Consider the following 17,652-nt stretch of genomic DNA (forward strand, 5'->3'; position numbering starts at 1 on the left):
AGGACATACTGTCTAATCATCAGGTGATTAATGAGTGCTTTAAACAGCTCTAGTCCCAGCATCATGCAGTACGGTAGTCCAGAAAACAAATGGAAAGAAACTAGTCAGATAAAAAGCCCAAGGGTTCAGCTATTTCAGGTACATGGACAGCAGTGCGGTTGCCATGTGATACTCGTACAAAAGTGCACACATAAAAGGTAAGAAAGACGAAAAAAAAAAAAAAATAGTTCAAGGTCTCCATATAGTCATTTCCCACAAAGCAGATCTTGCTTCTAGAATGCAAATAAAACTTCCTGCCTGCCTGAATCAACAATTCCTCCCAGGTCACAGTTCTCCCCAAATACCAGCAATGCGCACAAACACACACAATCCTCAAAGCCACATAATCTTTCAAAGGTAAAAACAATGCAGTCTTCCTGCTACACAAAAAGTAAAGGAAGACAGCTTTTGGTTTTCATTTTCTTGGGGTTCTGATTTCCTTCCTTCTGAACTAATCATGACATAGGACCATATCTGTGTATGGTTATATCCACACGCAGCAACGAAGTCTGCTGTGACTTAGCAAAGCAAGCAGTAGTCTAACATTTTAATATGGCAAATTGTGCTGTTACCACATGCTCACATAATACACAACTAGAAGTCAAGACAAACCTATATTCATCCGGAGACCTTCTCTAGAGCTGAGCAGTCACACAAACATTTTGATTACAAATGACATCCATACAACTCCTTCTCATCAGTGTCTACTATAATCAGGCAATCAGGCACAATGTTTTCTCATGATTTTTCATCACTTTGTAGAAGAGATCAGACTCAGCTAGGACTGACACTGGCAGAGGGAATTGTACTATTCGATGACAATTTTAATGAAGGACATGTTTCCTGCTCCATAAGAGGAAGAAAGACATTATTAAGCAAGCTGCTCTCCAGCATACTTAAGTATGGCAGTGGGCATACTAGGTTGAATTTCACAGGCTTCATGCCCATTTTGTTATCCAAAAAAATCACAGAATTCCTTACCTGCAACAAATGACTGCTTTACAGGAGAGAGCCAAGTCCAGAAAGCTCTGCCTGACTTCAAACGAAAGGGCATATTTCAGTGTGTGGCCATCAATAATCAGAGCAATATCATTTTCCTTGCCCAGTGACTCCCCCAGACTGGTACAATGTTGCGTCAGAGAAGCTCTTGTTGCCTGAAGAAAAAAACAGAAAGAAAATGTTTCTTCCTAATACAAGAAAAGTGCATTCGAACTAGAGCAAGGTATCTCCAGACCGTGCAACAAAGCACAGTATACATGCACCCAAACTGGCACAGACACGAGCTAATGCATTAACAGTATCTTGTGCAGACATATTGACTTGTGTCACAAATCAGCAAAAAGCTGCTTCCGCTTGCCTAGGAACATGTCTTGTTAAAGAGCAGACTCCAGCATCTTGACCACACAGTCCTGCATGATGGATGTGCCCAAAGCAGTTGTGATACAGCTTTCCCAACTGTAGCCCAAATACACCAACTTTCCTGGGCCAAACAGGTAGGAAAAGAATCAGGCCACTTTCACACAAAGGGGAAGGGTGAAGGGAAAGAGGAAAAGTTGATTTGCAATTCATTTTCTCTCACCCCACTCATTAGTATGGTAATCAAACTCACTAATTGACTAGAAAACTAGCCCCAAACTGGAGGAAAATTTACAGATTGAGCTAATGAGTGTGACAGAGAACACAGTTTGGCCGTTTTGGGCACAGATTACCTTTTGCACCTTCTTTAAAAGAATGACTGCATAATTCCCTGTTTCCTCATTAAAATGTGAGGGACTAGATTCATGGCTTCCTGGCATGCTTTATTTACACTGTACCTGAAAATGTAACACAAAGTAGATGACTGTGCTTAAACCATTAGAGAGCAGTGCTGGGGAAACAAGGGTATGTCTTCTGGGAAGAAAGCTGTTTTATCTAGTTCAGCACTACTGTGCAGTGACAACATTCACAGAAACTCCAAGGATGGTATAACGGATACAGTTTGGGTAATGTTATCAATAATAGAATTTTATCCCAAGAGCCCCTGCCCCTGGGATCTTGAAGTACCATTTCTTTTTCTTTACTGCTTCCTCTCTGTCTTGCTCATACATTTTTCTTGGTCTCAAGTGCAGAATTAACCCCTGTCCTTCTCCTGAATGCACACATAGGATTAAAGGCTTCCTCTGACTGTTTGCAACTCCCTGCCCTTATTCCCTGTTTAGCACCTGGGACACTTCAGAGGGAACACCCTAATTTTTCACTTGACCCAAAGGAGGGTGAAGGCCAGGGCCCAATCACTACCCCCTACAGAGACAGAGGAGACTCTGAGGGCAAGTTCAGGAGGGTTACTGAATATCCATCATATCTTGCTCAAAAGAAAAAGCCATGGGAAAACTTATAAAAGGTGATATTTTGCATCAGTTGAGATTACTAGTCTCTCCATAGCTTATTATCATGGCTATGGATACACCTCATCCAATTTGTGCCCTGGTCATGGAACTTACTCATCTTACATGTAAGATGACACAAAATTAGTAACACTGTTAATAATACCCCAAAACACTATAAATCAAGGATTACAAATCAGGCACTTCATTTTCCCAGCACTTAAACTCTCAATATACCCCTCCATACTCAGGGCTAAATTACAACCTAACAGCTTATACAGTAAAAAAGCATGAACTATTATTTCTGTTTCTTCCAACTACTTAAAATTGCTCTGTTGTAAAAAAGAAAACCAACTATTGCTCCTATAGGCCCGTGCAATTAAGCCAAATAAACCAGACTCCATTCTCACTGGGTATACAATGAAGACCTTCTAAGCAATCGGGGGAACAAACATCTGAAAACCATGTGAAACTATATCCTTCTGTGAGTGACCCATTACTGGTAACTAGAGTAAAAATCCCTACTTTTATCCCTTGCTTTCACTCTGTGCTTGTCATCAAGATGTAAGTTTCTTTGAGTCACATCAAGCAAGACTAAATCTATCCTTTACCAGAACAAGCATGACGGAGCAGAAATCAATAGTAATCCTAACAAAGTATCAGGATAAACTCACACCTGTGGAATACCCCTTCCTTTTTTACTGAGTATCCATCAAGCCTAAATGGTAAGTTTGTCGGGAGTTCTGACAGAAATAGAATATTAGAAACAAATACAGTGAGCTTTTTCACTTAGTCATAATAAACTTGGGTTTTCCTTCCCAGGCACAGACTATCCAGCTGCTCTGAGGAAACCTGGAGAGGTGCCTGTCAATCAAACCTTATGGTACTGGCATATCAATTTCAATCAAACATTAAAAATATACAGCTTCACTTAAAAATCATTCCATTTCTTTAGTAGCTCTGATTCAGTGGGTTATTCTAATAAATATGGGCACTTCATAAGCCAGTAGAAGACATGTGCATGTGCTTAAGTGGTCAGTTGAATCAGAGTAACATTATCAGTTTAGAGCTCTGCAAGAGCTTAAAAATTCACTCATAAGACCACCAAAAGTCAGAGAACAAATACACACACACACACAAAAAGCAGACTGTAAAAAGTCAGCTACAGAGCTCCAACTGAAAAAGCTAAGGAAATCACATTTTAGCTTATTTTTATTCTACTTTTAGACCTTTGACATGATGTGGGGGGGCTTGTTTCTAAAAATATGAACAATTCTAAAATAAATGCATTTAAGGGTTAAGGTTGTTACAGTCTCTGTGCTTGAGTTAAATTCAAGACATATTCCACAATAAACCTATCCCACCTGCTCTTCCTGATTGTTTTTCCATTTTAACAAGTCACAACCACAAGTACAAACCTTCAGCAGAGCATTTACTTGCATTACTGCCTTAAAAAAAAACTTTCAGATTTTATTGTTCTCTGTGTGCATAGTTTCCATACAGAACACAAAGTAACATTATTAGTTCACTATTATACATCTTCATAGCAGACTAAATTTGTTGACAGGCAGAAAACAAAAACATCTTGAAGCAAAGTTCGTGTGGTCTTCTCTGGATTGTACTCTCAGGATCTTTAACAAACCTTGTGATAGCATGCATATTCAGACTTCCTAAAAAAAAACCTCATGAAAAGCTGTGCCCAGCTTTATATTTGAATTATAATACTGACAAACATTCTAGGATTTACCAAGCTATTATTTTGTAGGTTAACAAAGCAAATACTAATACTTTTCATATAATGCTTGAAGTCAACTTGGAAGCCAATGCAATCAGAGTTAATGTAATCAGGAACTCTGCTGATTTCCCTAAAAACAAGAGCAGACTCCTCATGCTATGATAAGAAACATTAGGAACCTTGTATAGGTTATATAATTAGATCTTAAGCAGGTTTTCTGGTGTGCACTATTGCCTTTGGGTGGTCTTTGTTGTTGTTGTTGCTCTTGGGGATTTTTTTGCTTTGTTTTGGTTGTGTTTTTTCAGAAGCAGTGCACCATACCACCCATTCCCTCCTACCACAGCTTTGTACACTAAAACAAGAAACGTTGGCATGTGAGGCAACGCAGTATCCAACACAGAATGACAGTATCAAATACTTGCCAAGAAAAAACAGAACTCAGAAGAACTCACAAAAACCGAGTGCACAAGACTTGAGCAGGATAATAGCCATTCCCTAAGTGTATCATATAAAAATGTTGATACCCAGAGAAGAACTGGACAATTATTATAAGATAATCAGCTTCAAATCTCCTCTTTTCTCCCCTGCATTTCCTGGAAAAGCTCACAAAGTCACTGAAATGACAGTAGGAGATAGAAAGGATAGAATTTTGTGCAGCCACTACACTCATGGTCCACTGTAAGCATGCAGCCATCCATGGCGCACAGGGAAAGAGACGCTAGGAAGTCAATGGCTTGTAGCATCATGTAGGTCAGAAGGCATCTTTAGCTGAAGACAGCCACTTACCCCTGCATCTGTGACAGACATACCCCCAATAAGACCAAAATCAGCCTTAAATTCTGGCTGCCCACATTTCATGCGCTCTCAGTTGCTTGGAGCATGGTGCTAATAATGCCATGCATCACCTGAAAGGTTCTTGTAAAGCCAGAAGTAGAAATATTAGTAAACAAAACAACCTCCCTGCTGTCTCACTGAAAACAGCACTATGGAGAGATGATCCTGAAAATTGCATATTTCTAAAGCCCAATTTTAAGAGTTCATCCCTTGGTTAGCGTTACAGAAGAGGAAGATATTAAGGACACTCTAGTTGAGAGCCAGGCAAATCTTTAAACGCCAAATAGTAACTGAATACTTCACCAGCTCACATCTCAAAAGAAATAGTACCAACAACTCCCAGTTTGGAGGAAGCCTGAATACTTTCACAATACAGGATTCACTTCAGATTCAACCTGTACACACAAAACCATTCAGCAAATGGATCACTGAAGATCACATCTCAGCTGCATACCCTCAATTTACTCTTTTAAGTAAGATCAAAGCTAAGACAAAAGCAGGTCCATCAGTAGCTGTTGCTCAGTATTATGGCAGTGCTCAGCCTGTGTCACATGCGGATTTAGATACATAAGAGCACACAGTGTGACTACTCCAATGACTCCTCACAGTCAGTCCTAAAACATGTCAGTCAAATGACTGTCACTGATCCAACACCACAGAACTTGCTTATTTAATAATGCCATGATTCTGCATGATGAATATGATCCATTGTGCCAAGGAGAAACATCATATGGTGGACCCAGAGATAGCAGACGTGCTCACTCAAATCATTTTCACAGCTTCAAATTTAAGTTCAACCTGAAATTCCTTCAGTTAGCCAGGTAATTTAAAATGTCTCAATACAAAGAGTCCTTAATCCACATAGCAAGTCTCAAGTTATCACATATTCAAACCAAATCTTGCCTTCAGATATAAGATACACAGATCATACCAGAATTTTGGTATCCAGGGGCAGCTGAAAGCCCAAATGAATTCACCTATCAAGAGCTGTAACAAGTGCTGTAGAGAATAATTCAGGATGCTTCCAGTTCTGCAACAAACTTATTATGCAGGAGCCAAAAAACTTGATTAAATAGGAAAAAAGATACACCCTGAAGGAGCATCTGTCCTGTCATCTGTACATCTATCTCCAAGCATGTTCTACACAGTTTTAAAAGAAAAATGAAACAGATCTTTTCACAAACTTCATCTGATCACAGAAAAATAATCTCCGAAAGCATTAGTCAGATATACCATCTCAAATACGTATTCTGTATAAAGGGCTTCAGGTACTTCAAGTACCTCCAAGATCAGCTCAAGATCATGGCAAGGAGGAGCATCAAAGAGCTGACAACTCAAAAACTACAAGGTTAAGTACTCAAGCCGACTTAATGTAGCATGTCAGGTGGCTGTACACTAAACTTCAGGCTCTCAGTGAAGAAAAGCAGCATCTTCAATATAGAATATATATGAAGTCTCCCCTACAACCCCAGAGCTGGAGGGGCTTTGAGGGGGCAGGGAGAAAGAGGTAAGAATTAGAGCAAGGAGAGGCTTTTGCCAAATTAAGAAGTAAAACAATTTGTTCAAGACTTCACTAACTAGTCATCTCCAGCCTTGCAGATTAAATAACATGGCAGTGTGTGCTGCCAGAAGTGGTGATCCTCATCTCTTAGCCTTCTGAAATAAAACCTGAAGTTTTATGCAGCATTACATTTTCCTCAAATTAAAGAGAGAAATGCTGGTTATAGCAGTGGCATCTTAAAAAAGCCAATCTTCACTGTAATCTTGACTAAAATACTGTTTCATTAAAAAAAAAAAAAATCAAGAAAACTGACAAAAGTCTCAGCATTCTCAGACCAAAGAACTGACATCCTAAGTAGTCATCCAGTGCAACACGGTTGCCAAAGGCACCATCTTCAAAGCCGTGAGTCTTTTGCAATCCTTCTTTAGGAGTTCCAAGAGGGCAAAGCTGGCAGCACAAGAAACAATTGTAGAAACAACGGCTGTCAAAAGGGAAATTCATCAAATGTTCTTCAAATGTCATGAAAGACAATACCACATTTGTTCAGTTTGACACTTTTCAATATTTCTAACTTTAGCAAGAAGCATGTGTATCCTGAGACGACCAAGGTTTCAAATATTATGGCCACAACCCTGTTCTCTTCACATTAAGAGGAGCATTAGGCTTATTACACAATTTTCATTTACTCCAGAACTGCTCTGTGTAGGTGACTATGTCTATTGCTTTCAATGTTAGATATTTGACCACAGAACAGTTTATGGTGCACATTAAGACAGTTTATATCTCATATCACAAAAAGGGCAAAGAAGAAATGCCTGCTCTGAACACCAAAATATCTGTGTGATTACTAAAATCAACTGTACTCTGCCAAGAGGAAGCAGTCTGTTAGTTTTGCTAATAAGTGTCTTTATATTTTGATATTTTAGCTTTATTAAATACATTCAACAGAACGGACTTGTTATTTCCTTCTACTTTTTCTCTTTGGAATATAATAATTCAGCTTTTCCTGGAAACAAACATAGTGAAAGCCTGCTATTGGTTAGACCTTCAGGAAGTTACATTTCTGCCAAGTAATTTCTCAGAGAAAAAAGTCCACTTCTCAACCTGATGGCTAAACCCTCAGATCAAGGAGACACCACAACGTTCTGCTTTAGATCATGAAAATATAGGATTCTCTGTCACATTGTCTGAACACAGGCTTCTGTATTGCTCTATTTTAAGTTGTCAGTACACATCAACACCCCCAAACAGCTGAGGAGAATTCAGCCAAGAAAATAACACTGGTATGTGGACATACGAGTCAGTCTGTAATTTACCCCCCACTGTCCCCCAAAAAGAAGGTATTTTCTCCTTATATGAAATCACAAGATGTTTTGGGATGGAAGAAGCTTAAAGATCATCTAGTTCCAACCCCACCCCTAGACCAGGTTGCACAGAGTTCCATCCAGCCTGGCTTCCAACACTTCCAAGCATGGGGTACTCACAACTTCCCCTGGCACCCTGTTTCAGTGTCTCATCACCGGCACAGTAACGATTTTTCCCTAACATGTAACCTAAACCTACTCTCTTACAGTTTGAAGTCATTCCCCTTTGTCCTGTCACTACATGTTCCTGTAAAAAGTCCCCCTCCAACTTTCTTGCAGGCTCCTCCCTTCAGGTACAGGAAGGCAATTAGGTCACCCCTAAGCCTTCAGGTATGCTTTAAAGATCCCTGCTACAGATACTAGCTTTTTCATATATTTATACCTCTATCTGTGTATGGGGGTTTTTATACACACAAAGTAAAGTGTACATATATTATCACTATTATACCACCTTGATATAAATAAAATACAGCCATCCTAACTTAATGAGATTAGAACTTTCCTGAGACAAAGAACAGCCACCAATGCAGCCAGGACTACATTGAAGGAACTTTATCATTGCTAGCAAGTAAGGAATCCATGTTTATTAATGTATAAAAGACTGAACACTAGTCATAATGAAGTACAGATGAGATGACAGAGCTCATCTCTCCTCCAGAAGAATGTTATACATACAGAAGGCATAATATTGAATAGATAGATTTGAACAAAACAGGATTGCCTCAAGATGACTCTCATGATGCAGTTACCCTTCCAGACATACACATGTGTCAAAACTACTGTTCACTATGACAAAATTATTTCATATTTTCCAGTCACATTACATGTATAGCCTGGAAAAGAAGAAGTTTTGGGTTTACCCTTTCATGTAAGGTAACATCCATTAATAAGACATCAAAATAAAGCTGGAAGGATGGAATTTCCCTCTCTAAAGACTAATAAAATTTAAATAGGGCTGGAGAAAGCTATAGCTTGAATTATTTGCAGTCTTCCACTCCTAATTTCCTCTCCAAAATCCCCCTTAAAGAAAAACCCAAAAACCAAATCTAACTGCTATTAGCATCTGTGCAGTTAATAGTTCAGTTGAACAGTAGTGTAAGTAACAGAGGCCATACCGCTGTCAGAGTTCATAGCCAAAGTTTTTCCTGTACTTAAGTAAAAGGAAACTGCTTTGAGAATTAAGCCAAACAGCAAACTAAGAACTCTAAGCTGCTTGAGACAGTCCCACACATACAACCGGCCAACCTGTCATATTCGTCTTCCTTTCAAGTGCTTATGTACTATCAAATCTGTTTCTCCAAGCGAAGCTGAGAAAGTTCCAGAGCCACTGATTAGGACAAGCAAGATCTGTAAAAAAACCTGACTCTTAAGAAGCATACGGCTTTTAACCCAAGTTGTTTGCTCAAAGCCCTGGTTTTGATTTAGAAACAATACACATATTGAGCAGAAATATGAGAGAACTCGCAGTTCCTGAAATACCCTTTGAGATTTTACTTCTATCCAGACAGCATGACAAGCATCAGAAGTTACTCACGCTCCTTGGAGTACGTACTTTTCCCTTCTACTCAGAGTTGACCAGGCAATAAAACAACACACAAAGGGGTTTCCAGAAGGATCTGATACAAGCTGTACTCCCATGACCTTATCTATTCCCCAACAGCCTCTCAAAAACTGAGAACACATACATTTATCAATTGTTCCCTTCCAACTGGGATCTCTTTGACTCCTCGGAGTTAGGTCAGGCTTCCTGCCCCCTCTGGCAGCTGCTCAATGGTAGGTAGGGTGCAACAGTCTGGACACTTCCTTCCTGGCCTCGGACCCATCTGTGCCCTCTCAGGACTCTAATGAAGCAGAGCCTAGCAAGCAGACAGCAAGGCAGCATTCTCCTGCTTGGGTCAGCCTCTTTGGCAAACAACTGGAAAGAGGCACTCAAGCCTGACCATGCTTCTGTTTAAGACAAACAGCATCTAAATTGCCCCACAAGGGCAGATGAAGGATATGGAACACACTGAGCAAGGCAAATACTACACGTGCCCTGAAGGACAGTGGCGTGGACACTCTCACCCCTGGGCAACGCAAACTGTCAGAGAAAGAAGCTGGAACAGCAAGGACATAGGGGAAACTGGATTTTCCCTCATGTCCCAAAGCTAAAAGTAAGAGCTCTATACCACACAAGCAGACTAAAAGTGCTAACCTTAGACTACAGTTTTTAAACCCATAAATTACAGTGCTAAAATATAGGCACACATCAGGAAAGGGAGAAACACTACTGGGTTACACAAGCAAGATACTAGGCAACATTCCTGCTAGATCACAGAGATATCCACTATCTGAACAATTAGAGATGTGTAGGATCAAATAACTCTCATTTAACAACTGAAGGACAGTAACAGGAGAGCTATCCAAAACACGAGCACTAGCACCACACAAATTATGAAAACTAAAGACCTTAGTGTTATAATATCAGAATACCAGAAATCCAGATAGCTATATATTTGTTCAGCTGATACGAGACCCATTACCCAACTATCTACAAAGCATCAGATCATGAAATGAGAAAAGCATGACAAAGCTATCCAAATGGTTTTAAGCATGCCAGCCTGTTGAATCTACTTTCTAGTTTTGCTCAAATAAGATTTGTCATGATGTACACTCTTCTGTTGCATTTTGATTACAACAACAACATCCGGTAAATACCTCAAGATTGTCCAGCTTTAACGCTTTTGTCAGACAAAGTCTGAAGGTAAGATTTTCTGATGGAACTCTACCAAGACCAATTCACGCTAAATGCTACTTACCTTCAAAACACCAAAAGAAATGCAATCCTTCTGTCTTGCAATTTGAGCACAGCAGATTACAGTGACAAAAAGACAAAAACTGCTGCCCAAAGTCTGTGGAAATCCCATCCCCAGACACGTTCAATAAAGGCCAGGTTGGATGGGGCCCTGAGCAACCTGATCTAGGGAATGGAATGCCTGCCCATGGCAGAAGGGGTTGAAACTAGATCTTTAAGGTCCCTTCCAACTCACACCATTCTACAGTTTTATGAAAAATAAAAAGGTCTGAAAAATCAAATATAAACAAGCTTCATTTGAGCAATTAATTCTAATTTAAGTGGCAGCAGATATGTGAGCAATGACAAACTAGATGTGGCACAGATCCAAATCCCCCCTCCTGTCCCCAGTTCCACCCTTGAAATGGGGCATAGGGCAGGCAGTTCCTCCAGCCCATCCTTCGCCACATGGCACATGAAGAGCCAGCAGCAGGATACAGCCTCCCCATGCCTCCTCAAGTCTCTGGAGAAATGGGGCCTGGGTTTATGAACCAGCTCCCCACAGGCAGTCCAGAAGCTGCCATACAATTGTCACTTTTTATACTAAATTTAGAACTGAATACTTCAGTTCTAAAGTCAAATTAATTTTTTTTGCCTATCTTACTAAAAAGGTTTGCTCCTACACCACCGCTTCAACTACTCAGAAGAGACTAGGTTCAATGATAAAACAGAATGGCTGAAGGCCCCTAAAGAGCCTGAAGCCTATCTAGAGGGTTTTAAAACCATGAATACAACATGATAACATGAAAACATGATAAAACATGAAAAGCTAAGGGTTTATAAGAGATTATGGTACATAGCATCAAGATCTTTCTAAATATCAGCCAATAGCCTGAGATTATTTTATGCTAAAATAATGTCCCTAAAATCCTCCTAGTCTCCCTTAAACAACATTACCTTCTCAGCACAGGCTATGATCACCTTAAGGAAGGGTGATGTGCATGAAGAAGCACAAATCTCCTGACAGCAGCTACAGAGAGGCACTGCCTGCTCATGGTGTGTCCTTGCATCACCCTTAGGTAGTGGTGGAAAAGGAAACAAGCAGGAACAAGGGCAGCTTTGCCACTGACCTCCTTGAAGATCAAAAGAAGCAAAAGCCTCCACTCAACTGTTTCCTAGTAATTTTCTCAGCTAATAATACTGGGTGGGAGAAAAAAGAAAATTAAAAAAAAAAAAAAAAAGTAAAGTCTTGAGCATTTCAAGCACTTCCAAGTTGCACAGGAATAGAAAAATGGCCTTTGCTAAACACAGTCCTATTTAATGCTACATGAGGTGACATTAAAAGGCTATTTGCCCTTGCCATCAATCACATCACACGTTTAAGGCAGTCTCTTCACCAGCCACAGTCCAGTCAGAACTGAAATTCTAGACATACTGCAAATCTGAAAGATTACATGTGCTCAATTGACAATTTTGTGTCTTCCTACTTTCAAAGCTACACAGAGGACAACAATCCCAGGTAGTGTGTTTGAGAGGAATGGAAGCAAGATGCCTTTGCTTGGTTCAGTGACCAAACTGCTGCATCCAAGGTGCATTCTTTAAGAGCTGTCCCAATGCCAGACACTAAGGATAGTTTTCAAATAACTTCATACAACTGTTTTACTAATCTTGAAGTTCCAATATTGTATATAATCTATGGGAGAGTTCCCAAACAAACAATTACTCATTGAAACTGTATTAATATTATATAATTTTAAGATCATGTAACACCTGGTTTCAGCAATTTAATACTTTAGATATAAAGCAAAATCCATAAAAGCCTTCTTCCAACCAAGTCAACAACTGCTTAACTTGGGGCAATGAATTCTAACGAGAATCAGAAATACAAAAAATAAGCAATTTTTTAGACTGTATGCAAGACCCCTGAAACTGAGAAATGCTGAGCTCCATTTATCCCAGCCTCCCAAGTATCCAGGGACTGCATTCCTCCTAAAGCTTATTCCATTAGCTGACAAGATGACCACGTTCACTTATTAAAAGAATTCCATTCAAACGCACTATTTCAAAAGACAGCACCATAAACATTTTCAGAGCTACCATGCCACTGCAGAGAAATACACTTATTCACAACTCCCTGACCAAAACATTCATTCTTACATGACACAGGCTGCCTTTCTAACTTTGTGAATTGAAATACCATATGGGAAATAGAGATTTAGCCGCAGTGACTTTGGACATTGAAATCAGTAAGGGCAGAACACAATCTTTTGGGAGACACTAGCAGAGTTGAACAACAAAGGGTATATCTTTAAATAATATGTAGCAGTAATTATCCTGGGCTTGGCCAGCAGTTTTCTTTGCTACAAACACATCTGTACTTTGCTGCTTCGAGCTTCCTTCAGGCCCTAGTTAACCTTTGCTCATAAAGCATGATATGTTCCAAAAATGCTTAACGGAAAAGAATATTGTAACCATGCAACTGCACACGTGAACCCAACTCCAGATTACTGAAACTGCCTTATGGGGCAGCAGACATGGCCTTAAAACCACACTGGCCATTTTTACAGCAGACTGTATTCAATGTCTTATTAAAGTAATAAAAAACCCCACACCCACAAACTACCAACCAAACAAAAAAAACTGACAAAACCCCACACCAAATATTTTTCTTCCTATTTTAATCCATGTTATTTAGTCTGTTGAGCTCCTAAAATATGCAGCTTACTGTACCTCATATTAACACCAGGCTTCTGTTGAGCACACATATGTAACAAGTTCCCCTACATTAAAAAAAAAAAAAAAAAAAAAAAAAAGCAACAACAAAACCCCACAAACAAACAAAAACACAAACAAACAAAAACCACAAAAAACTACGACAGCAATAATGACAGAGTGTAAATTAATAGTCAAAACCCAAGTAAGAAACCAGGCAATTTAGCACGGTCTTCTGTGATGAAAACTAGATGCAGGACTTCATCTTGACTGATTTTGACAATGTATAGCAGTTAGGTCAATGGACAAGCAGGGTAACTACTTCCAAGTGCAGAGATTAAGGCAGTCTAAGTCGGAGTGTTTTGTCTCTTACAAAATTAAAAGATGTGCTAGATGCATGCTTGGTCCTACATGACTATGATTGTTTTGAATAATACTTTGTTTGAGAATTTTCTCTAGGTGACCACCACAAGAAGTTACACTGAAGATCTATGCTCGTGGGAGGTAACTCTACTAGACTCCTTTACAACATCTACAGGAACAACTTTTTATTGCCATCAGCATAGCACCTTAGCTCCCAGTATAATGACAAATAGCAGCAATTCCTTCTTGGCAAACATATTTTCTAACACCTTCTGCCAGAATTATCTCTCTGATTTTCAGATTTCTTTACTGAAGGTTCATGTGGCTCCTGAATGCTGGACAAGCATGAATCAAATGATCTGTCACAAGACCTACTTTATTTGTAATCTCAAGTAGCTAAATAATTTCCATTTCTTAAGAAGCTTCACGTACTTCCCTCACACAAAAAAATCCCACCCAACAAACTACAAAACCATCTGCAGCCTTCTCTCCCTCCAAAACCATCACACTAGATTTCTCCACTGTCTTTACTTCTCAAAAATACTGTCTATGTGCGTTAGCCATTTCATCACAATTCCTAATATCGGATAGTGAACCACAGAGGAAATTGAATCTTCTTCCAGCTAGTTTATGCTTTGTCAGACTCCCAAAAGTAACTCATTTTATTCCTTCCCCTAGTAAGAAACTTGCTTATTCCTTGCAGATTTAAAAACAGCAAAGCATTAAAACTGACATGTATTTGTTGGGAATTGCCACTGTTAGGAATAATTGTATGACAAAATGCATCTAGAAACCACAGCAGCCCGTACACAGACGTTGGTTTTGCCTGACTTAAAATTCTCTATAATGTATTATAAACTAGGGCTGTACAACACCATTTCAGGCAAGTATAATTTACAATTCATCCCTACATTAAAATTGACAAAGTTTTAATTTGGCTGTTCCTAGTCCTTACAATTTAAATATTTTATTCTCATATACAGTTGGTGCAAGTGGACATTTCCTGGACATCCACAGGTAGCTCAGGAAGCAAGAGTACCGCTGCTGCACTGCTCGTGTCTCCCTGCTTCTACTTCTAGAAAGAACTGAAAACAAATCTTATTTTTGTGGCATTAACTGTCAGCCAGCAAAGACACTGGTATCCACTCAACTGAGAAGCTGGACACAACACCTGATTTGCTTTCATCAGGACAGCTTCCTGCATTTTTACTTTTTTTAAAAGATAAGAATACAAAGAAAGCCCTAGGTAAGCTTCTCTTTTCTAGTCAAACAAACACCATTCCCTGAAGTGAACACTAACTTTTCAAAGACTTCTTTTTCCCTGAGTTTTAAAAACACACTTAGTTTCCTATCAGTTTACCCAATACATCTGAAGTTTTTATTAAAGTTTATCTAATAAATATGATATACCCACTTCAATTACTAAAAATAATTTTAGTAAGAAAACTCCACAAAATTATCAAGATTATGTTTCTTTTTTAAAATTAAACCACTACAGTAATTTCCCTAAAGATTTAGTTATACAATAGATTTCTTTTATTAATATTTACTAAACCTATTAACTCTGTCTTACTGAACTGCAGATCTTGTCTGTCAAGCCCTGGATAAAACTAGAAATCCCTTGAGAACCTGATAGTATTAAACCAACTATAGACAGACCAATTAAGTTTTAATAACCTGAAAAGAAAGTACAAGTTTTCAAAAAGTCAGCCAGTTAAGTGGTGAACCCATCCCCCCTTTCCTTATGTTATTTACAGCTAAGTTGTGAAATATTAATTCTGTAATCCAGAAAAATATTACTGTACCAGCCTAGGTCTTACAAGGCCCCTTAATCATTAATTGGCTTTATTCACCCACATTCTCCCAGAGTTCTACTAAACTCTGTAACCAAAAGCACACATTCTGCTGACCTTCCCCCCCTGCACCCTGAGAACACAAAATTCTTGAAGGCACACAACTCAGGTCACCGTTAGCCAAGTAAATGGTCCCAAGTTCCACCACAGAATTTGATACCTTGTCTTTGTACAAATAGCTGTATCTTCTTGCCTCATTGAATTCTATACTCTAGCTACAAGAACATGAATCCGTAATAGACAAGCATACATGGATGCCACCAAAACTCAGCACAATGGACACTTCTGAGGACATCTGAATCACCTCAGCTCTAAAACTTCATTCCCAAAGCTCTCAAAAAAAAACCATTCTATTCTAACACTTCAGAACTGTGATTTTTAGGCTCAGAACATGGGTTATGATAATTCAGGATCTGGGAATTAGCTAAAAAGTCAAGATATCAAAATCAGTTTTGTCTTGAACACATGGAAAGGGAAGATTGCAAACACTACTTAGGATGTGTAGAGGGCAAGCTAATCAGTAAATATGAAAGAGCAACACTAATCCTCTGACATCACTGTGTCAGTTAAACAACTAGAGACAGTGAAAAAATGCACCTTGACACAGCTTTCCATTAAAAAAAAAGCTTACAACATTGTGACAAAGTTACATAAAAACCCTAGAGATTTCCACAAGATTCCTCTGATTGGTTCTACTCTACACAGAAGGTTTAAAAGCAGAGGGAACACATACTTAGTCAGGTATTAAATTCATACAGCTGCAGAACTGCTTAATTCTAGTTTCTGACAGACAAATCAACCCAGAGAAAATCTGTATGACATTTTCTAGCTTCATCCAGATGAAAAACATCTTTCTTTTCCTTAATTCCCCTGTGAAGGAAACATATTCCTTTATGTGACTGATGAGAAGGCTTGGAGCAATCAAGCTTCAGTTGCAAGAATGATTCTCTAATTATTAGGAGGAAGGAAAGAATCTTTAAAAAATTGTTTAACAAAGTAGTAGTAAGTCAGTATTATAGGAACCACAAAAGTAAGACCGTATACCTACATCTCTGTTTTCTGAATACATTATCAAGATATACCTTGTCACCCTGAAGCAGTTAGTTCTCTACTGTCTTCATTAAGTTAACACTGCAGATGACTAAATCCTATTGCTTTAGGCTGGCTCCATACAAAGAAAGGAAGACTGCTTATTCTTAAAGCCCCCAAACTTGCATGAACAAGGAACCCCTCCAATGAAAGCAAAAAATCAGATATGAAAGTATCTTGAAGAAGAAAGGACTATTTTGTTCTTGACCTTCAACACAAAAGACAAATTTGAATTGTTTCTACAGATGTACAGTATTAGCCATGTCAATAAAGAGCATTAATATCCATAACTTGTCTATACATCAGACACCAGTTTCATCTTTTTCCCCTAAAAATGCACCATCATGCTTTAATATTAGAAAAAACTGCATTTCATGGGTAGAGTCTCATTTAAAAAATCCATGTAACACTTGATTAGGCATCCTTATGTTTCCATGGTCTCTTGTGCTTAACAGAAATAAGCACATCAGTATGCTGCAGAGAATCCCACCTTCAAAGCCAACAGATACTTCCTTCACCATCCAGCTAAAGCCATGCTTCTATCGTTACTCACACAACAGAAAACAGATCTGGATAATACTGTGATCATCTATTAATATAAGCCTTCACATATGTGAAGATCATTAGTAATTGTAAGAGAAATACGGTTTGTTTCCAGTCATTTTCCTCTAACATATGAGAACTCTTACAAAAGAGACAGCAAATTTTAGATGGAATTCAGGGAACACACTCTTCCTTTCTATTTTTATGTAATACGATCTGTTCTGTCTTATAGCACGGACAAGGCAACAGCCCACATCTGCTAAATACCAGCTGCCTAAAATTGGCTCTGGTCAGAAATGACCACTATTCCAACTCAAAATATGAAAGGAAAAGTAACTTTGAAAACAGTGTATTTCAGTCTGTTAGGAGCCTTCCCCTACAGTTTCCACTTACAGAAAGAAGAGTTATTTAGTAACCTTTTCTTAGCACTCCTAAGGGTCCTTGCATTCCTTCAGGTCCAAGTACCCCCACTTCATCCAAACC

General features: G+C 38.9%; 1 protein-coding gene across 7 annotated transcripts in view; it reads right to left on the minus strand.

Annotated features, from left to right (window-relative positions):
- ATP8A2 (ATPase phospholipid transporting 8A2) overlaps window positions 1-17,652 on the minus strand; it is a 315,186-nt gene that overhangs the window by 197,156 nt on the left and 100,378 nt on the right. For all 7 annotated transcript variants that reach the window (XM_040057228.1, XM_040057232.2, XM_040057229.2 and 4 more), the window contains one exon: window positions 1,021-1,193. In XM_040057228.1, coding sequence (XP_039913162.1) covers window positions 1,021-1,193 — 173 coding nt within the window. The remainder of the gene's footprint in view (window positions 1-1,020; window positions 1,194-17,652) is intronic.

The sequence above is a fragment of the Hirundo rustica genome, chromosome 2 (assembly GCF_015227805.2).
Source record: "Hirundo rustica isolate bHirRus1 chromosome 2, bHirRus1.pri.v3, whole genome shotgun sequence".
In the NCBI taxonomy this organism is placed as follows: Eukaryota; Metazoa; Chordata; class Aves; order Passeriformes; family Hirundinidae; genus Hirundo; species Hirundo rustica.